The sequence below is a fragment of the Canis lupus genome, chromosome 2 (assembly GCF_011100685.1).
Source record: "Canis lupus familiaris isolate Mischka breed German Shepherd chromosome 2, alternate assembly UU_Cfam_GSD_1.0, whole genome shotgun sequence".
Taxonomy (NCBI): domain Eukaryota; kingdom Metazoa; phylum Chordata; class Mammalia; order Carnivora; family Canidae; genus Canis; species Canis lupus.
The window spans coordinates 38327146-38350293 of record NC_049223.1 but is presented as its reverse complement, the minus strand read 5'-3'; the positions used below and the strand labels follow the sequence as shown (position 1 = coordinate 38350293).

Below are 23148 nucleotides of genomic sequence, written 5' to 3'. Positions count from 1 at the left end.
TCAGCAGTAGTGACATTTCAGACTGGATAACTCTGTTGTGGGGGCTGTCTCATGTACTGCAGGATGTGAAGCAGTGCCGCTGGCCTCTGCCCACCAATTGCCAGGAGCAAGCACCCCCCACCCTAGGGTCTCCACTGTCTCTGCACTTTGTGGACGTTCCCTGGGGTGTCCCCCTGTGATCCACTGGCTTACGTGATCTCACAGGACCTCCTGACCACCAGTTTCTGATAGAATCCTCGTCTCCCCAACAGCCCAGGCCTGAAAGGACCATGGAGGAGGCTTGTGTCACCATTCATTTCCTTCCTTTGAAGCCTTCTGTTACAGGCTGGCCCGAGACCAGAGAAGAGACTCTCAGTAACAAAAGATGACTCTTGGCTATTGTAGGAGAAAAGCAAGTCCCTGAAGGCCAGGGCTGTGAGACTTCCAAACAGAGCATCCTTTGGGGACAACCTGCAGGCGCCAAAGCTAATTTCTCCTTTCCTCCTTCCTTTACCTCAATCATGGGGCCCGACAGCACGACAGTAGGTACTGTGGATCGTGAGCCTGAATGATGGTAGCTCACTTTCTTTAGCTGAAGAGAGTTTTATATACGGGGAGACATGCAAAGTAAAATCAGTAAAACAAAATAAGCAAGCCAGAAAAAAAAAAAAAAAGGTGAACTCATCAAGCCCCATTTATTTTATTGGAATAAAAGATCCACTTCAAAAACAAACCATTCCTGAGCAAGCACTGCATTCTAACAGAACCTTACCTCTGTGGGATGGGATTGCACTGGTCTTTCCCTACCTAGCTCACACATTTTGATCTCCTAGGGTTTAATTTTAGTAAGTACACATTATATGGATTTAGGAGAAAAGAGAGACATTTTTCAAAGAAATGAAAAAATTAGGGAGATATATCTATCAAAATGATAATAGCAACGAACACTTGCTGTATTTCAAATGTTCTAAAAATAGAAGACATTATTTTATAATGTTTGTTAAACTACCTTATTGAAACCTATTTCTTGACCACCGGTGTCCAAAAACTGAACACAACTGGCCTTCCAGAAGACCCCATTCTGCATCCCCTGCCACCCACCTCCTCTTCTTGACTGGAAACCACTTTCCTGATTTCTAATAGCAAAGCTTATTTTTGTTTGTTTAGAATATTGCACAAATGGAATCATCTAGTAGGTATTCTTATTTGCATCCAGTCTATTAAGGGATGGCATTTAGGTTGTTTTCTAGTGTGAAATTTATACTGATACTTAACAGATAATGCTGAAGGGATTTCTGAAGTGGCTCTACTACTTCTCCTCCCAGCAGTGTATGAGAGTTCCTATTGCTTTTCATTCTTACTAGCATTTAAGATAGTCTTTTCAGCATTAATGTGTTTTTTTTTTTAGATCAACAGTACTAATGAAAAATAACCCTTCACAAAATTCAGGTGCATAAAAACATCCAAATACGTTGTAAACAGGAAATGAACGTCGAAACATAGCATTTATATTCCCATTCCTATATATTCAATGTTACATATAAATGATTGTATTATAATGTATTAACATATTACTGTTTAGCATTTATTTACATATTTTGTAGCTAATTTATTAATAATAAATATTTTTCCTACGTGAATTATTTCTATATATCCTTGTGTATCTGTCTCTACATACATATATATCGGTGTACGCACACAAAGAGAGTGGAAGAAAGGAAAAAATGTTAACTCTGGTTGTGTGTGATAGTTGTAATTACGGTTACCTTTTACTGTCTTCTTTTTGTTTATATTTAGCTGCTAGATTTTTACACTGAACATCTTTTAGGCAAGGTAAGAAACTTTTAAACATTAATAATCAAGATTTCTTTACTCCAACAAGAACTGTAACTCCACCGACTGGGGATGTTTTTATTGAGGCCTTGGCAACCTCCACCGCATCTAATTCCATGGCCCTGCTCATATCCACCTCACATGCATCCCTTGACCTTCGACCTCTCCTCCTGGCCCCCAAGGCTATCTCTATGCATCCTGCCAAAACTTATAGACCAATGCTTCTCAAACTTTAACATCCAAGTGGCAATCTGGCTTCTGTTGAAATTCAGATTTGGATTTAGGAGGAGCGTGTGGGCATGACCTTGAGATCCTACAGCTCTCATGTGGCCCTAGGTGCCACCAATGCTGTGTCTGCTCCAGGCAGACAGGGAAGCAAGCCTCCTGACTTCTTCCCTTCCTCCTCCCGGACTATCTCATTCCAACTCCTTGCTGCCTGTTTTCTGTCTTTTTTTCTAAGTTACTCTGAGAATTTCAGAGCAGAGACAGCAATAGTGTCAGGGGGAGGAAAAGATCTGGGGGAAAGAAAAGTTAACGAGGTTAGGTCAACAAAGTTGGATTTGTGAGAAACATCCCAAGGTCTCATACCTGCGGGAAATATGATTGTTGACCTCTTGTCATTTGTTCTATGTTCCATGGTTTTTAAAGAAATACCCTCAGAGCTCAACACTCACTGTGTTGACTTCCTCCCGTGCAGCCCCGATGGTGTAGGAATACCTCTGGGTCTCCTTGGGTGTGGGTCTTGTGTGTTTCAGAGGCCTCTTTTGTTTGGGACGAAGAAGATGGAACCTACACTGCCTGCGTGTCATAAGCCAGAAAATAATCAATTTTCCCCCAACTCAGTAAGAAGATATCCTTTGGGTGTTTTTGTCTTTGGTTGACATTTATTAGCAAAAGAGTGCTACAAAATATGGGAAACAATGGCACTGAACATGTTCCTATGTTGTCTCGTGGACTTTGATTCTGTTCAATTTCCAGCATCTCCTCACAGACTCATAAATATCAATGTGAGGAACTCGACAGCTAGCAGACCCATGTGAAGTTAACGCATGGATAGAAGGAGGAAATGGTGCAAACCTTTCCAAATCCTGTTTGCTTCTGGTTTGGGAAAGTTTGGGTGAATCAACACACTCACTGCAAGCCTAAAGGTGAAGACTGAATCCGATTGTGGTCATAGAAACTGGGCTTTGAAAAGGGACCTTCAGGGACACCTGGATGGCTCAGCAGTTGAGTGTCTGCCTTTGGCTCAGGTCGTGATCACAGGGTCCTGGGATCGAGTCCTACATCGGCCTCCCTGCGAGGAGCCTGCTTCTCCCTCTGCCTGTGTCTCTGCTTCTCTCTGTGTGTCTCTATGAATAAATAAATAAGACCTTAAAAAAAGAAAAGAAAAAAGAAAAGAAAAAAGGGACCTACCGTAGCAGCTCCCTAAAGAGCAGACCGAGATAACTACCATGCTATTCATTTACTCCGGCAGGAAAACTCTCATGCCTCTGGTACATAGACCTGAGTGTTATTTTGTCTCTTTCCCTCCTCCTGCCCTCTCATATGTCTTAATGTAGGTGCCAGAGAGAGGCCAGTGTCCATCTCCTTATTGAAAACAAAGATCTGCCAGTTAATTTCCAGGTACCGAGGTATAATACCCTCTCCCAGGGGCAAGGGGGAAAAAGAACAATTTGCTGCTGTGGCGCTCCCATCTCCAATACCCGTTAGTTGATGATGGGTCTACCATTGCCCATCCTTCCCCATCTCTCCATGTCAAGGGCAAAAATGGAAATTCACACTGGACTTATTGAGACGGAATCCACAGCTCTGGGTCACACAGGAGATGAGTCATTAAACCTGGGCATGCCTGGAAATCGGCAGTAAAAGGGCTTGTGCTGACATCACCCCCGAAAGGCCCACTGTCAGAGGGAAGAGTGAGGACAGCCCACCCACTCACAACAACTTTAGAACAACACGATCTGAAAGGATCCACCTGCATCCACCTAACCTCTTGTCCTTTTTTTCTCTCATAGGGAGACCAGCTGTTTCTTCTCAGACAATCTGAAGTGGTTAACTTATGGGAGTGGCCAAAGCCTCCTGTCCGGTCCCCCCCACTCAGACCCTCAGGTTCAGAGACCAGCCAGGGCCCCAGTTAAAATCAGTAGAGAGGAGGGATGGATGGCAACATGGTGCGTAGACACACCTCGTACAAAGTCCTCCTTCCTTCCTTTCCTTCCTTTTCTTCCTTCCCTTCCTTTCCTTCCTTTCTTTCCCTTCCTTCCCTTCTTTCTGAGAGAGAGCACACACTTGTGCATGCACACACATGAGTGCAGGGGCGTGGCGGTGCGTGCAAAGTTGGGGGGGGGAGTAGAGAGAGATAATCTCAAGCAGACGCCAGCCAAAGGGCCTAGCGGAGCCTGACAGGGCTGATCTGGGACTCTGAGATCTTGACCCGTGCTGAAATCTAGAGTGGATCGCTAACCGACTGAGTCACCCAGGCCCCCCTCCAAAGCCCTCTTTCACAGGTCAGCTGAGGAAATAAACTAAGACCTAGAGAAAAGTGTGGCCGTGGGGGTGGGGCTGTCAGATTTAGTGAACATGTTTACTCTGTACATCAGACATCTGGAAAGCAAACAGAACAAGAAGAAACAGAAATGCAGAGACGCAGAAGCGGAGAAGCCAAGAGGGTGGAGAAACAGAAAAAAAGCTTTTTGTGTGTGTCAGAAGGCACATGAAGCTTGGTCACTTGATGTCTTGGAGACACCAGATTTAGTTGTGGGATTGTGTAGGCCTGTGTAGCACTCAGCCCAGACCCAGTTCTTACCAGAGAAACAGCAAACTCCCCTCAGTGTACCTGCTGTCCTCAGGTTACATGGGATATTTTGTTTCTTGTTACTCTAAAGATAGGGGATGCGGTGAACTAGAAGGGGAGTAAGAAGCCAAAGACTGAGAGCCCAGACTTCCTTTCTGGTGCATTGATGATATGGTTGCTGAGACTCAGCAAGAGCTCCATGGGGGTGAATCTGGAGGTCTCTGGGATTCAGGGGGTTTGGAAAACCTGGCCTCCTAGGCCGTTGCTGCTGACACGTTGCTATTTTTAAGGCCTGCAAGGTGAGTCACTGACGAAAAGCGGATGGCTTACCCACCCCCTCCCGGGATACAAACCCCTTTGGTGACTTGTCTCTGTGACAGCTGCCATTAGGGCTGAGATCGACAGGGCTTCCATGTTGTGCTCCTCCCATGGGAAGGAACATTGCTTTTAGGTTGAAATTGGAGGGGAGGAGACGTATTGTCTGAGAAGGTGGCATTTTTTCCCTATTTCAGTGCCCTCATTCCAAAAGCTGTGATCCTTCTGATCAAGTCCTGTTCAACTCAATTTGTCAGAAGGATGAGTTTTTTGACAGTGGCCGTATGTAACCGCTGGCTCTTTATAACTTCAGGGCTAATACATACGAAGAAATATTTCACCCAAGTCTTTCCAGAGAGCTCGGGGCGGGGGTCTTGATTCATTCTCAGCACATTCCTGGCTGGGTCTCACATTCCCTCTTTTCTACACAGATTCCCAGAAAAGTAGAGAGAGCAGCCTCACGTCCTCACTAACCACATCACAGTGTTTCCAGGGAGTGTTCTCTGGACCCTTGATTCGTGGAGAACCGAGCTGCTGTACTAGCAGAACGATGGTGACAAATAAATTCCTTGCTGTTTCTCGTTCTTTAAAGCTGTAACCTGTTAGCCTGCAGCCAATTTTTCCTCTTGACATTGATCCTTCACTTGTTGATATTATTCTGGAACAGTGGAAGCAAAGTCTTCCCTGCAGTGTTCATTTAATGAAGTTTTTGGCTCTACTTAAGCTATTTCTGGGGTAGTGATGGGTCTTTGACTTTACAATTTCTCAATACAGGGGCATTCTTAAGTTTTTTGGAGGGAAGTTCACAACATCTTATATAATAATTTGTGTGCGGGGGGGCGGGTGGTGGTGCTGAGCTGTCTCAGTCAGTAGAGTATGTGACTCTTGATGTCGGGGTTTTGAGTTCAAAGCCCATGTTGTGGGTAGAGTTTACTAAAATAATAAAAAAAATTTTTTAAGAGAGAGAGAGAGAGAGAGAGAGAGAGAATTCATGGGAAAGTCCCCTCCAAACTCCTGCACTACTTTGGTCTATCTAAGCTCTTAGCCCTCTGCTGGCTTAAGGGACGTCTGTGTTGTAGCAACAATGATCTACAACGGTAGTATGGGCGGTCCAGGCAGACCCTGGGCCTGCCACAAGCCATCTGGCTGGTGACTGAGTCTAAGGAAAGATTCCTGGACACTGAAATCTCATCTTTCTGCTGCTTCACTTTTGGCACCTCATGTGACTCTTTACTTTGGGTCTGTGCAGGATGGATGCTGTGAATTTAGAAGTTTTTCGGAGTAACTCCATTGCTTTTGTAAGTTACCTCATGAGAGTGGTTTAGGAGGAATGTCCCAGCTTGAGGCCATAGATGGGGTTCTAGACCCGTGACCACCCCGCCTCCATCACATCCCTTCCCCTCTCTGGGGTACAGATTTCCCTCCCATACAAAGAGGACATGGGCTAAATTAGCATTTCCCAAACTGTATACCTCAAAAGTCAAAGTGTGGGAGGCAGTTAGATAGTTGTGTGAGGCCTGGGTCCCACAGGAAAGGGGAGGAGGGGGGCAGGTGTTGGGCATACCCTGTCCAGGTGGCCAAGGGAATTCCAATACAGAAGCCACAGAAGCTACAGCAGCATTGTAGTTTGGCCCACCCCCTCTGGGTGGGCTTTCTTAAGGGATGCTAGGTTACAAGACAAAAGAACTTCACATAGACACACCACCACAAGGAGGCTTCCCCCAAGGCTAGCTATCGGGAAGGTCAAACAAAGGCCTGTCCTGGCAGCACTTCATAAGGAGCTGGATCAAACCACACAGACCAAGATGGCCCAAGCCATGACAGGAAACCCCTGATCAAATTAGGAAGAAGGGTGTGAAAAGCTGCTTCCTGCCCCAAGTAATGAATATTCCACTTCCTAGGTAACAACTAAAACCCTCGGATGTTTTCTGTTGGGGCATTGACTCTCAAGCTGCCCACTCACCGCTCCCCCATCTTGTGAGTGTACTCTGTAAACCCTGCTTGCTCACTTTCTAGTCTCTTGACTAAATTTCTTTCCTGAGAGAAAGCTAACTAAAGACAGAAGCCATACTGCTCCAGGCAGTAATAGAAGCATCCTTGGTGAGAGAAATTTGGAAGATTCTGGGTTAAGTAACATTTGAAAGTTCCTTTACTACATAACTCCCAGGGCTTTAAATATGATGAAGAATATTTTAAAATTACTAAGTGGGGTGTGTAGAAAGTTATATTCCCCAAACTCTACATCATCCAATTCCCTTCCTTTTTTCAGCACATATCATGGGACAAGTGTTCTGGTGAATACCCTTCCTAACAGCAAAAGGCAAAATCATTTCTAAAGCCCCTCCAAGTTGTAGAATTCTCTTTTTTTCCCTCTGTATAATTTTCCCTTTTGATTAAAAAACATACTGAATACTTAGCTCTATAGGCAAAACCATAAAAGGCTGAAGAGGAATAAAGAAGAAATATATACAGATATTCAGAGTGTTGAAGGCAAACTCCTCTTTAAAATATGCATTTTGGATAATAGGAATAAGAATGGGATAGGGATTATTAAGTAGGTATGTAACATACTAGAGACTGTGTTAAAGGCCTTACTTGTATTATCTGATTTAATTCTCACACTAGCCTTAGGAAGTATCTATTACTTTTGTTCCCTATATACTGGTAAGGAAACTGAGGTTAAAGAGGCTTGATAAATAATGGGAAGCCACCCACTAAGAGAAGAGGCAAGGTCTCCACTGGTTGAAATCTCATTCTAAGAATTTTAAATAACTAGTCACTGTCTCCTTTCTTGTACTCCAATCCAGCAAGCTGCCACAACAAACCAGAAATAAACTAATTGCAATGGTGATTACCTTCCATCTAAAATTCTTGAGTTAACATGAAATGATGTTGAATCATCAGTCTCTTATGTCTACTGAAAATAGACATATATATAACAACTAAATGTTACCAAATGATTTATTATGATTGGTGCTAAGTTACAATGTATATGAAATGGAGTCATTTATGGAAACACATAAAAAATAGTTGCTATTTCTGTAATTATATTCACACAAGAATCTGAAATATAGTTTCTGGTCTGCCTTTTAAAATATATCCACAGTATGACTTTTTGTAGTCTTCACCACACAATTTTACAATACTGATACTGCACCTGTATCATTTACCATACTAGATGAACTAAACAGAATATGAAAGCAGATAATAGCAAATTAATTTTTATATCATCAATGATTCCAAAGAAAATAGTAGTTTCCATTGGCAGTGAAAATAGATGGTAGTAATTAGCATTTAGATATTGCATACATAGATATGTATGTATATATTTATATGTTGCCTAGGGCCATTGTTCCATCAATAGGCAGTTGCCTTCTAGGTGGACCAATGGTCGCCGAAATGGTGTGCAATTCCATTGGGACAATTAGTATACTATCTCTTATGTCTGTCTCCTCCAAACAAATAGGTAAGAAAATAATACAGCAGGCTAAAATCTACAGTGTTACATATCAAGGTAAAAACAGTTACTGAGTTATTAGAATCACAGTAGTTTATGTATATTTGCTATTCACAGACCGCAGACTTTTTGCTGGATTAACCGAGCTGCTGGAAATTGACGACATGTAGACATGCATTCGTGTGAGTCCATAATTAATGATGTTTATACTGTAATAAGCACATCCATTTTAACACCATTCAGTAAACAGATTCCTTTAAAGTTTGAGCTAAATCTGCTATCACAATTATACACAAAAAGAACCTGTAAACAATTTGACATTACACTTATGTACAAGCAAACTGTATTGGAAAGGAGAAGAGGTAATTTCAGTGGGTGTCACTTGGTATACATCAGTGTGCAACAAACTGACCCAAGTCATCAAGCACTTGAATGAGGTCAGGAGAAAGGAACATGAACAAGGCCCCAGTAGATCACCATTTGATGTTAGTACCAGCAAAATTCAGACTCCTCTGTGTTGACAGCACATTCAAAGCATCAGCAACGGATAAAAGAGGAGCTTGATAATCCCTAGGCAAACTGTGTTTGGAGATCTCCAGGTAACCTCATGAATCGGGTCTTTATTTTTATAAATGTCGAGGGTGGTGCTGAAAATATTTAAACATGTTCATATAATTTTGACAAATTATTTTGTTAGGTTCAACCCAGTGCTCTGCTGGTTCTGAAAGATGAGAGGAACAGGAATTCAAATGAGATCATGAGTTCAATTCCTTCAGCCAACACAGATTCTTGATTTTACAGAGTAAGGTCTTCTAAGGGAAGCGAGCTAGACTCCATCACTATTCTAAATGGTGACCCATTTACCACAGATCCCATTAACAGCTTTCGACCAGACTCTCTGAAATGCAAGTCCCTAGGTTTGTGCTCCTATGTTTTAAGAAGGATACCACTCCAGGAATTCATGAATCCATTTCCTTGGATCAGAGACAGGGTAATCAGGGGTTTTAGCACCCCCATTTCTCCACCCTTCATGATTTACAAAAACACACTAGTCTGTCCTTTTATACATTAACCAGAATTGTAAGCAAACTTTGGATTCAACATTCTCCTTTGGAATTAAAAATAAATAAATGAGAGAAAGTGACGGGAACTTGGAGCCAGGGATGAGGTAAATAAAACTTCCCCTGTCTGCTCCAAAATTTTTGGGAAAAACAACCAATCCTTCTTCAGCGTTCCTCAACCTAATTAGAGCATCTATTCACTATAAAATTTATTTTCTTTCATATGCTTTTAAGACCACATCTGCAAGGACCCTACGGAAAAAATAAATGACCATACTCAATTATTTTTGCAAACACTTCTGATTGTATGAGCAAACCGGATAGGATCCTGGGAGAAGGTTCTGGGAGAAGGAATCTGAACCCCAGGGACAGGGCTTGGAGTCAGACTGCTTCTGAGGGTGTGGATTTGTGTGCATACAAACTGATCCCAAGGAGCACCAGGGAAGCTCTGTTTGCATAGGTTGACTAAAAACAAGTTTCACATTCTCCAAAGTATGGAAAGCACATGGTTATGAATGAAAATATAACTTACCATATTCTTCAGAGAACCCCAATTTTAGTCACTTGGCCATTATGTCTATAGGATGCCAAAACATAAGCAACATTGTCTTTCATTTAACTGCATGTTGTTCCTTCTTTGGGCAGCTATTTTGGTGTCTGTATGAACAGGCTTACAGGGTTATTTGCAGGAGCCTAGAAAGTGTTTGGTTATTATTACAATGTACCCTTAAGCTTTAGTATATATTTACAGTGTGCATATTATAAATTCTTTACTATAGCTTTAAAATAATTAAACAGATAATTAGCTCCACCTACAAAGTGCATATGGCCACAGGAGCCCCCCCCCCCATTAAAGATGAAGTGAGATCAGTAGTTAAGAATAAATCAAACAACAGTAGGTGAACTACCATTAGCGTAATAACCACAGAATATGTGCTTTCACAGACTTATATTTTCTTATTCTTTTCTTCTTAAACATTGTCATATTCACTTGGTGGGTTTTTTGTTTTGTTTTTTTGTTCTTTTGGGTTTTTTCTTTCTTTCATTTTTTTTTAAATGATGATGTTTGAAAACACATACTTTGAAATTCTAACAAATGGTTGAAATAAGAAAGCCAGTTTTTACAAGTTTGGCTTTCTTTAAATGCACTTTTGTTTGATTTTGTATCTATAGATGTTAAAACAAAGTATTCTAATCATATTTTCTGTACCATAAATATATACACTCATAGTGGGAGAGAATTTTGGAAAACAGAACTATATTAAACTATCTATGAAACCCATTATAAATAATAATAATCCCTTAAACTCAAAATCCGAGTTTCAAACTATGAGATCTGTTTATGTGTGTATACATATGTATAGATATAGATATATATATACATTTAGATACATGTACACACATATATACATATATACATAAAATTTATATATAAACACACATACACAATGTACATGGGCATACATTCTTCATACACACACACACACACACACACACACACACACATCTCAATGCAGTCTCTTTTCTGTAGTTGCTTCTCCTTTTTCAACTTGGAATACTGATGATAGTATGCTGGGGGGCAGGAAACCATGGCTGGATTTCTGACCTTTCTTGAACAAAAACTGATTTTGTTTAAAAGGCCCAAAGGTGAAAATAGTACATACATGCATGTATCACACATGCGTGCATAGACACCTATTTAATCTCTCATGAACTCTGCCCTGGTAACCTATAAACAGCACAGCAAGCAGGTGTAGGTGCCGTTGTCCTAACATGGAATCTATCTTGCTGCTTTGGATGTGAACACACCCTTTAGGTGTACACAAAGGTACAGTATTCACACGGCATTTGTTCTGTAACTAACCCTTTGATAGGGCTGGTGTCATAAAGTGCAGTCTACGGTAGGCAAAAGTATGCCTCCAAGTGTGCCTTTCCTTTATCTCCTAGGGAAATGCGTGTCTAATGGAATTTATAATTAAAAATAGCTAATGACTTTCTGGAAGTATGTCAGGCTGGATTCTTCCTGGCTATCTTTTGGTTAGAATAGAAGAAACCAGAAACAGGTGAAATCCAGAGAACAGAGACAAGACATTATATAATGAGGTGGTTAAGCCATCAGACTTGGAGTCCAATAAACCAACATGAAAATCTGGCTCTGCCCCTGTCTAGTTACATTGACCTCTGTAAAAAGAGGACAGTAACAAGGCTTACTTCATTGGGTTGTTATAGGATTAAATGAGATGAGGCATGTGAATCATTTATTACAGTTCCTGGCACATATTTCTTAAGTGCACACACTCCTTAATATACATTATTTATAACTTAATATTTAAATTAGAAATCTAGAACGTGGATCAGAATTACATAGAAAAATAATGTTAGTCTAGAATTTGGATAATCTGAATTCAAGTTCTGTATCACAAATTTGATTCCCTAGTAGATTATAATGCTCATGACAGTGGCCTGTACATGGTAGGCACTCAACAAATACCCATCAAATACATGCATGAACAAATGAATGAATGACTTTAAGTCTCTGGGTCCCAGTTTCCCTTGTATGAAATGAGGATAGAATGTTCTGACCTTGATTCCATCACTGGAATATCAGTATGATAAGTTAAAAGAAAAATGTCAAATATATAAGACACCCACATGTTCTGTGTCCTAATGAAGTCAGTATATACAAATGATATAATAAGGCTCAGTAGTCATACTACTTTATGCTTAGACTCATCACATCTTTGAAAACAAGGGCATTGGGACCACCTGTGTGAGTCTGACAATAATATTTTCCAAGATCTAAGTGTCCTCTTTAGTGAGGGGAGTTTCAACCTTAAGAAACAAAGTACACAGTGAGCGGTTCAAGATGACAAAATTCTTGGCCTGTTCTCAGCACTTTTCTTCCTTTCTTCTTGTTTTATTTCTAAGAGCACCTGTTGCTCAGCTTGAAAAGCATCCCTAATTGTGTTACATGAATGGAAAATGCTCCCAAAGCACTTTCCACCAAACACATGTAGTTGTTATACGGTTGATGACTTCATCAAAGGTATTGTTTTTCTGAGGCAGAAAGCGACTGCCATAGAAGACTGAAACTCAGACCACACACCTTCCCCATCACTACTGAAACCATGGAAAACGGGACCTATTTCTCTCTAAATCTCAGCATCCACATCTGTATAAAGGGACAACTGTATATAATCCCAAATAAACTCTGTACTTATCTAAGGTGCTACTAATTACTATTGTGCTATTTCCTTTTAGCTCTGACCCAGATGTCTTTCTCTATATGGTAAAAAAATGGAAAATTAGAGCCAACCCATAACTCAGGGGTTTTCAACCTCAGCGCTATTGACATTTCAGGCTGTATAATTATTTGTTGCGAGGGGTCTTCTGCATTCTGGGATGTTTAGCAACATCTCTGATCTTTACCCATTGGATGCCAGTTAGTACCTCAGAAGTCAGGGCAATCAAACATGTCTCCAAACATTGCCTAAAGTCCCCCTGGGGCACAAAAATCATTCCTGGGTGAGAGCCACTGCCCTAAGTACACATAACCCACACAAGTCAGAGATGAGTGTTTCCTGAAATTGGTTCTGTCTCTCACATACAAGAATAAACCACTGACCACTGGCTGCAACTGAGAAAAACTGTTAGTGATCACTGTGAATTCTATGTATATTTAAGCTTTCATGCATTCTTTTTCTTTTCTCTCCTTTTCAATTTTTTTTGAGTAAATGCCACTGCCACTAGTGACTATATAAATAAAAATGAGTTTGATTTTTTGCTCAGAAATCTGTAATGCTTGAATCTCACACGAGGAGACCAGCTTTATTCAACCTTGTCAAGCGTTGACACCCATAGTAAAGACAAGCTATTGTGCTGAATTTAAAAGCTGTGAAGCTTTGTAACCAAAGACTTTTTCCACACATTGAGATAGGTTTACCATGGACATTGGCGACTGATGCAACATCGATCTAAAAATTGCACAAGTGTGTATGTACACATTCACACACCCTCACACAAGAGGCACAAGTATAAAGCAACTCTTCTCCACTACTTTCTTGTGCATCAATCCTACGTCCATTTGTGATGGATGAAGCCAACCAGCAGCAGCAGGGTCTGAAAGCAATGTTGATTTTTATCGTGCAAATGCAGTTAAATTAACTAAAGGTCAATTCTAAGAATAAAGTGACAAGATGGAAGAGGTTTCTGGAAAAAGGAGAGACTAAATCTTCCAGTTGGGATATAAATGCTTTTAGAAGCCTGATTAACAGGAAAATCACCACCCCTTGGCCCAGAACAAACCCCTTGAGAGTTGCAGGGCCAGGGCACATTTTTCTTTAGCTTTTTCAAAGTAAATTCCTTAAATAAAGCAAGGAAGACAGTCTAGGAACTAAAAATTCTTTACCCAATAAACACAGTTTGTTCACAAACAGGAGGAACATTTTTTAAAGGTTAGGAAGTTGGGACAGTAAAGGGATCTCACTTGGGAAGTAGGGGGGGAAGCAAGCTAAATCAAATTTAACATTAAAAAAAAATCCTGGCCAAATACTCTTAATTAGCAATTCAAGTTTATTAGTTTCATTAGCCATTCTTCACTTTCCTGTGACAGTTGTCTTTACTTAAATATTCACCAAGGATCACCACAAGCATGTATTTAAGCCACTCATTCTCCATTTCTCTTACCATATGGGAATTTGATCAACCTGTCCAGTTATTCTATTATAGGGGTAGAACCAACTGGACCACTGAAACTCTCCAAAATTGTTTCTATCTGAATAATCACAGTATGGCCTTCCTTTCTGGTGAGTGAGTGGAAACATGTAGAACTTCATCTCCTTCTTGTCACTATGTATGAAATATGGCCACTATTTTGAATTCACCCTTTCTTTCTTTGTATTTATTTTCCCTCATGGGTTTTGCTTGCAGTTTTTAGTTAATATTGGAGTTCAGGATCTTCAACTATTTGAGAGTTTCATAATCCTGCATGAGTCAGATTGGACAAATTTAGCAATCCAATGACTCAGGATTTTATAGGTGAAATGCAGTAAATTCACTAATCATTCCATATTCATTTTGGTGGTGTTTGTACATGCAGTTAGTGGAACCACCTTTGGGGCCATACACACCACCATTAAATTATGGATCATTCTCCAGTTCCTCTGACTCACACTGCACAAGGCATGGGAATGAACAACTCCGCCTGGGAAAGTTCATTTGTTTTTCTTCCTTGATGGGTATCATAAGGATACAGCTCACTCAGAGATGTGTTCCCATCTACCCAGAGTATCCAGAGTAAAAACTATATTGATGCAGGCTTTCAGTTTGGGAAAAAAAAAAAAACAAAATAAAACAAAAATCGAACACACAAATACACACAAAATGGAGAGGTGGTTGACAGGCAGATGAAAGGGCAAAGGAGTAATGGAATCTACTCTGCCCTGGTCCTGGAATACTCTTCTTTGGGCTTTTCCTCTTAAAAAAAATAATGCAAGTTTTGACTTCTTTGTAAGGGAAGGAAAGTGAAAGGAAGTGAAAAGATGTAGACCTCTGCACAGTCAACTCCCCAAGAACAGGATTTCTTAAAAGAAGGTCCATAGATCATCTCATCAAAATCATGAAGGATGTTGGACTAAAATGCAGATTCCTTGGCCCTGCTCAATGTTTCTGACTGACTCTCTGGGACCAGGATAAAGGGATCTGCATTTTTACAAGTGCTACAAATGGTTTTTGTGCATGCTGAGTATTGAAAAACACTGCTAAAAAGTTTGCAGTGGGGGTCACTAGGAAAAGAATCTCCATTCTAATGTATGTTGCAAGATGAGAAATATAGACATTTCAAACATATAAGTTCTGTGGTCGCATCACAACATGGTGATTATTAAAGTTTAAGACTCTTTTCTTTCAGCAGGGGTGGAGAGCAATAACCATTTCATCTAAAACCAGAGAGATGAAGGCAATATCAATCAAACCCATTCCAGCAGGTTTCATTTGGTCTAATTTCTCTGCAGATATTAATCATTGTACACTCCTGTACAAATGACATCTAACTCCATTTTAACTCAGAATACAGAATACTCATTCTGATTCCTTCTCTATTGTGTTATTTTGACAATATAAAAGAAAGTAAATAAATTGAAACAGTGGGCCATCAAGATTGCAAGTTGCCAACAATACCAAGACATTAAAGAGAGAAATGGTCCATGCTAAACCGATAAGCATGCAAATTGGCAAAAACATGTATCTGCCACAGAGTCACCAGGGGAAAAAAATAACTCTCTTCATTTTTCCTATGAAAATTGCTATATCAAGTGGGGATGACAAAGAACTCTTCCTAAAAGTCCACAGAAAGACTCTTATTAACTCAAAGATCATCTAGGAAGACCAAAGTTAGTCACATTTTACAACATGATATCTAGTGGTAGAAAATACCAGCACTCAAGTGCTCTGGGTTAAATCACTATGGTAAATACAAAGTTGGAAGGTTAAAAGTACAACAAAGGAAAATGTCTGAGAATCAACGTTTGGCTCCCATTATGGGAGCTGGTGTCAAGTAATTTTGCAAGACACCATACATGCCTTTTCTTTTTCTCACTGGAACATGTTTTGCTTGGCAGAGACAAAGGACAATCAGAGGGGAATCTAAAGGCCAGAGAAGCAAAATAATCCAGAAGGACCAAGAGTTGATAAGAAGATCCACCATGAAGAGCACACATCTGTCCCTAGAATAAAGGTGCCTCTGAATCAAACAGGAGCACCTGAATAAAGAAGAGTTCCATTTGTTTTCTTTTAATAAATGTGTCTCCCTAAAGTGAATCAGGTGGGGGTAAATGGAGCTATGGGGGAATAAAGAGTGAAGGGAACAAGTGATTTGTGCATTGTTCCCCTTTTATTTTAATTTACCACACATGCATTTCCAGTAAGACAACTGCCTACAATCACAGAGCATAACACCACTGTGTATTGGGGAAGCCACTTCATTTGGCTGTTTATGACCATACCTCAGTGCAGTGTTTTCTTAGGTGGGGGAGGGTGAGCACACCACCACAGTGACCTCACGGTTTTATTTTCCTGTCTTCCCCTTTCCTGCTGAACAGGAAAGCTCAATGGGTAGGAGGACTCGAGAAATATATTCCTGACTCCAGGAGATCCACATACCTGTAGACCATGACCTCCCCAAGGTCACTGGAGTTTAGCATTGCAAGATTGAAGGAGGAAACCTAAGTTAGAATTCTATACATATGTTTCCTCATTCATTTGATCCATCTGATGCTTTTAGTTTCTTCACATCAGCAAATTATGACCCTCATCATAACCAATATTCAAGAAGGGAACCACATACGTTGTCCTGTCCAGAAGTGAACTAAGAGTTCTGAAAACTTTTAAATTTGGGGAAGCAGGTGTGAATCGGGGTCACTGGAGCATTTACTCTTATAACTCACTTACCATTAAATCATTCCCAGTGTGGCAAGCCACCTAGACCTCACTTGATAACTTTACTCAAAGTAGGACTGAAGGTTTCCATTGACTTGGTGCCTCCTCAGAGCTTTTCACTGAGTAGGTCTGTATTCATCTTTATACTAACAGCCACACAAATAAACACCTTGCTGTTGTCTTAGCTCTTTGGAATATCTGGAGTGGGTGTTGGTCTAGAGCTGGCCCATATTAAAAATGTTATTATTGTTTTAATCAGATTTCCTACCACTTGCTTTGCTCACAAGGAGGCATAAGGAGTACCAAAGCAGAAAAAAAGTTCACGACAGGTCAAGGGACAGAAAAGTATGCCATGAACATTGTCTTTGCATTGTTTGCTCTCCTGTGTAAAGCAGGCAGTGGAAGCAGTGAGTTGATCGACATCTTCCTCCTTCTCTAGTTCTTACTGGTGTATCTCTATCTTAATGCCATTAGAGTTAGGTCTGAAACTTAAGGAAGTTGGAGATGATGCCAAACTCCAACAGAGCCACAGGCATCATCTGACTTAAGTGAGTTTGAAGATGTTTAATCTCTATTCTACTTCTTCTTGACCATTAAATTTTGTGATTTTTTTTTTTTTTTTGGCAGGATCCTCTATTAATAGAAAGATGCAGTATTAAGACACACTGAAAGAAATGAAGACATATTGGTAGGGCTTTACAAAACTATGCTTAGCTAAGAACAAATGCCTGCTAATGGATTAATTCATAAAAGAATCACTTAAATTCCTAAATGATGATTCTCTTGACAACTCAACTCCACAGATGAACTTTCTTTTCCACTTAAGTAGAACTTTAAATTTCATTTGAGCCTCAGGACAAGAAAACATTGGCTGAGTCTGTTGCCCAGATGTGAGGGCAAGAGTCACAAAAATTCAGGAAGATACCCATGTACTAATGGGCACTGATAATAGGAATCAAGAGAGAACCTCTGACATAATAAATGTGTGTCAACAATATATTTCAAGAGAAAGCAATTGTTCGTTATTTTTCCCTCCTACAGACATCATCCAATTGCCTTTATTACCTGTGATACATATACACATACACACACACACAATAATAATAATAATAATAATAATAATAATAATAATAAAACTAGGCGTGCTTGGCACACAGATAGTGATTGACAAATTATTTTCTAAGTTCCCACTGAAATGCAAGAAGAATGCTGAAAAATAAAGACTGGTCTTTTAATCTTCATTTACCACAAGCCTATGAAAGAGCTATTGGTACATTAATAAAATACAGTCATATGGATAGATGGCTAGTAACAGCTTCTTTTTGGCTGTGTCTATACAGGTCAAAGATGTATTCAAGGAAGACACTTTAGAAAGCCAAAATCTTAATTCTGAAGCTTTAGTTATCTAGTTGGGTTGTTCACAGACACTGGGGAAATGACAGCCAAATCCCAGCATAGGCACAGCCAAATCCCAGAACCCCACAGACAAAACTGGCTACAAGAAAGTAACAACGCAGCGCTGTAGTTTTAAAAAGTCATGAGAAATTATTAGGCGGTGTGTGGAATACAATTCCCTCTTAAAGAAACAAACAAAAAGCTGGAGCCTTATTCAAGTACTGTGTGTTGTTCTTACTTCTTCAACTCCACAGGGATGTGGAGAACTGAATATGGATCACATGAAAAGGCCACACCATTAAAACATGGGCAGTAAGGACTCTGAAAACATTGAGGGAAGGAAGGTAACTCAGCTCAGGGTAGAGAAGGCTGAGCGTGGGGTCACTGAGTCATAATTTTTGTGGATACGAATGTTTGTTTCTTTAATACAAAGAATGTTTTACTAGGTCTTCTCACCCTCTCCTAGTGCAGAGGAAGAGCAAAACTGTAAAATGGAGCCTGAGGGTGTTAATTTCAAAATAAGGAAGACAATTTGTTGATGACCAGGGTTACCCGATGTTGGAAAGTGTTGCCAATAGAGGCTGGGAAGTCTTCCCGGAAGGGTTTTAAGAAAGGAGCAGAGGCTCATCTGTCTAAAGTAGTCTAAGAGAATGCTGCTGGGAGCAGGGGTGTTCCCCTTCGGATGCCCAGGCCCTGGGGACATGTGCACTGTGTGTATGTACAGACATCGTTGTGCTTGTGTCGCACAAATACTCATGCATACAGCGTCGATATAAACTGGCACATAATAGATTTCAGTGAAAAGTCATATAAATCTGCCATTTCCCCCCTTACCCCATAAACAAAAGGGAAAAGGAAAATTAAAAAATCCAAGCATATGCCATTGGGCCAGATCTCTTTCTACCATATTCTCATTCAAAGGAGGGAGGTAGAAGATGAGAGAAAAACCCAGTTTGGGATAAAGGACTCCCAAAGCCTCTCAGCTACTCTTCTGTAGCTGGCTCTCATTATACATACGATACTCAGCACACGGTACCCAGTTAACAAGCAAACGAACAAACAAACAAAGGAACCAAAAGAGATTTTCTTATCATTCCACATCTGGAAAGAAATCTACCCTGTGGATTCAAATGTTAAGGTGAACTAGGTAAATAGGCAGTAGTATATCAATGGGCTACTGTGTTCTAACAAACGTATTGTTAGTTGTTACTTTCCTTTTCAAATACGAATTTCGTTAGGAGGTTTATTTCCAAATGGTCACATGATTCATTCCTTCTCCCACCCTGGCCCTCCCCTATAGATGATACTTCCGCAAAAGTTCAGATTGCCAAGGATGTTTTCTCTCAGGGAACCGATCTGGGATTTTGATCTTTAGGAAATCCTGGATGCATTTCTCCAGCTCCTCCTCAATTGAGAGCTTTTCCTTAACGGCTTTTTTTTTGCTGCTCATGTTCGACTCCCTGGAGCCCGAAGTCAGAGTCCGGAGCAGGTCACTTTTCCGCCGCATCTCAGACTGTTGGATCAGCTGCACAGGGCCCTTCTTGATGGGACGGTCCAGAGTCTGGATGTTGGTCTGGCGTGTCACAGGCCCACAGATGACCGTTTCCTGGGGAGAGCTGGCCTCAGACTGGCTGTCACAGCTGGAGGTGGAGAGGTCGTTGCAAGATGTGCCACTCTCCCCTTCCTTGTCCCCTGTGGCATTCTTGCAGCAGCAGTCGCAGTGGGAGGGTGACCACCTCGAAGGCTCACCTGCAAGCAAGCACAGCACCCAAGGGTTAATGCCAGCTCAGCCTGGAGGAGTAGCACAGCACCTGAACACATACACACACACACACAAGTTTCCACAACTATGTCTTACAAGAAGTGAGAAGCACACAGGGTGGGCTCTATCATGAGTACCCGAAAGTCAAGTGCACTGAAGGGAGAAAGCTCAGGACAGTATGCTGTGCTTAAGGCCATGGGCACTGCAGTCAGCTACTCAGCTACACCATTTATTAACCCTGTCACCTTGGAAGTCTCCTTCCATTCTCCAAGTTTCCATTCCCTCCCCTTGGAGGTGAGGATAATCACTTGTCTACTCCTTAGAGTTGTAGGAAGGATTTGGATAAATCGAGTGAAATTCTTAATGCAGTACTTAATGCACAGTCAACTCTCAATAAATGCTACTGATTTTACCATGGCTGATGCTAAAGTCAGATCCAAAGCACCACATCACTGCAGTCCGGTACAACAATGGAAGTCTGTGAGAGTCTTACTTTGTGCCAGCCCCCATCTAAGCTCTGCACACCCATCAACTCATGGGAGACTCGTGACAACTCTGAGTAGCTCTACTGCTAGATTCCCTACAAAGAGACTAAGACCCTGAGAATTTAAGAAACTTGCCCTAATTTGCACATTTCATAAGTGGCAGAGTTGAGGTTCAAATGCAGATTTCCCAAATATGACAATCAAAGCAATTAACCATTTGTTTTCTTCGATTTGCCTGACTGTAAAATTCCTGCTTTTCTTTAAAAACAATGTTCAGGGTTTAACTTCTCTCTGAAGTGTCTGTTTACCCCTCTTCAGAGATATTTATCATCCCCTCCCCCTGAATTATGGTTTTGTTTTGTAAGTGCCTCCATTATTGCACAAACCACATTTTGTTATAATTCTTTTTTACTTTATTCATCTCAGCTACTCACCATGAATTCCCAGAAGTGGGCACAGAGAAGTGCCCATTGTTGCAATTCTAGCAGTTAGCTCAGAGTATGGTGTAGAAACTCAATAAAAGGGTGTATCCTAATAGTAACTTTTAAGTACCTGGATCCAGCCATACCTGAAGCTGATACTATCAGTGCACTATTAAGTTACATGATCCACTGTTTCATTTTTAAGCTAGTGTGAGTTCTTCTCTCCCTATTTCCCTCAGTCTTGATTCACAGCACTGCATTCAGCTATTTGGAGACAGACTCATTTTTCAGATACACAGTTGATGGCTCCTTGAACTAGAAAATCCACAATTATGGTACAAAGCAAATTCCTAAACATAAGTCACTTCTCCCAGCTTTCTATCCACTGAACATTCAGTCTTCTTAGAGTCATGAGCTTGATAGCATTTACTCATCAAACGTTATATGCTAGGCATTTCATATAGTTCATTGCATGTAAGCCATAAGAAAATAAAGGAAATGAATCCCCTTTATGATGCTAATATTGAGGAAAAGGATAATGTAGTGTCTTTATATGTTTAAAAGGAGACCCAGTTTTGGTTTGTGCTATATCTTACTTTCATAAATGATGAATCACATTATAATAAGCTCCCACTTTATTGCCACCTCTAATTTGGTCAAAGTACAGGAAATTTAGAATGGAAACTATTAGGAAAGCTATGCCTTGTCTTCTTGTAAAAGGCCTGTCATCTACATACCTAAATGATTTAAATATTTATAGAAACTTACACATTTTCCAGAGGGAGTAAAAAAACGTCCCTGTATATCATAACTCCAAAATTATCTCTAAAGTATACCCACTCTTTCAAACCACTTTTTAAAATGTGACTGAGTAATCATTGTATTTATATACCCATTAAATGAAATGCAACAATCCAATTAGCCAAAAGGAATCACCACGGCAATAATGTCCTACTTATCCCAGGCTATTACCAATAAATATCTTCCATGCAGCAGGGAAACTGCTCAACATGTACCAGCTGGTGACTGAAAATATCAGCAAGAGGAGATGTTTTGTCTGCCAGCCCAGATTCTGAGGGTATCATTTTTCTCCTTCTGATGGCAGCATCTGCCTCTACCTCTCCAACCCAGCCATCCCTATGCTAATATGACTCAATGGAGAAATGGCTCTAATGCATTGGGTCAAAAACAAGGTAATCATATCAACCCAGATCTGATCTAGTTTGAGTCTTTATGAGAAACGTTCAGAAAATAACCTAAGCCTTAAATTTTTTTTTAAAAAAGGAGAGGAAAGGGGAGACAGAAAGGAGAAGAAGAAATACATGCTGAGATATGCCTGTCCATTATCTTAAAACAGATGACAAACTATTTTGGCCATAAATCCTGCTGAACCATTAGAAATGCAAGCCTGTGTTTTCCTCCCCAAGAGCTACCTTCCCCATGGTAAAGTCATTTCATTCAGTGAACTTGGAGGAAAACCTGAGGCTTTTCTAAAAGGTAATCTAACAACACAAACTCCATCATGGGAGGGAGCTCTATGTGTTTATGTGGAAAGCTGCACACAATCTTCCACTGCACCCAAGCCAAGAACCCAGAGCGGATGCAGCTATCTTCCCTGAACCGCTAGGATGATCATGGATTTAAATGTCAGCTGGGATCCTCCAGCTTCCAGGCAAATGGAAATATTACTTTCCACTTATTCTAGGCGCTATCACTATTAAAGGGAAATTGAACAGCTTCATTTTAGTGAAGCCTGTTATACTACCACATGTTTCAATATTTAATGAGAGCATTTAAATGTTTTAACATTTTTGGCAAGACAATTCATAAGAAGGCTTCTGAAGTCTATATATTAGGTTGAAATCAAGGAAGAAGATGGTATGAATCCAGCTAGAGGTGCTGTGTGAAGAGTCATCATGAAATGTGAAAAACAGTCAAATGTGGGAAGATAACCACTCTGTTTCTTTTTGGGAAACACTGTCTGTCTCATTACCCTCTTCCCAAGAACTTAACCAGAGCAGGGGTTTTAAACCACAACAGAGAAGTACTGTGTGGGGGGACTGAACCCGTTTGCCCTTGCAGCCCCACTGACGTGAGCTCCCCAGTCCCGGCAGATGTGGAAGGATTTGTGAAAGATCAATTCTGTAACTCAAGCTATTCTAGAATCCCCTCAATTATAGCAAATTATGATCTCATAAATACCTTGGTACT

At 40.6% G+C, this 23148-nt stretch overlaps 1 protein-coding gene across 5 annotated transcripts in view; it reads right to left on the bottom strand.

Annotated features, from left to right (window-relative positions):
* Nucleotides 1–7864: 7864 nt before the first annotated feature.
* The window catches only part of KCTD16 (potassium channel tetramerization domain containing 16), a 260538-nt gene continuing 245254 nt past the window's right edge, over nt 7865–23148 (bottom strand). For 4 of the 5 annotated variants that reach the window (XM_038530502.1, XM_038530499.1, XM_038530501.1 and 1 more), the window contains one exon: nt 7865–20017. In XM_038530502.1, coding sequence (XP_038386430.1) covers nt 19563–20017 — 455 coding nt within the window. In that variant the 3' untranslated portion in view covers nt 7865–19562. The remainder of the gene's footprint in view (nt 20018–23148) is intronic. The other variant, XR_005355489.1, reaches the window with a different exon arrangement.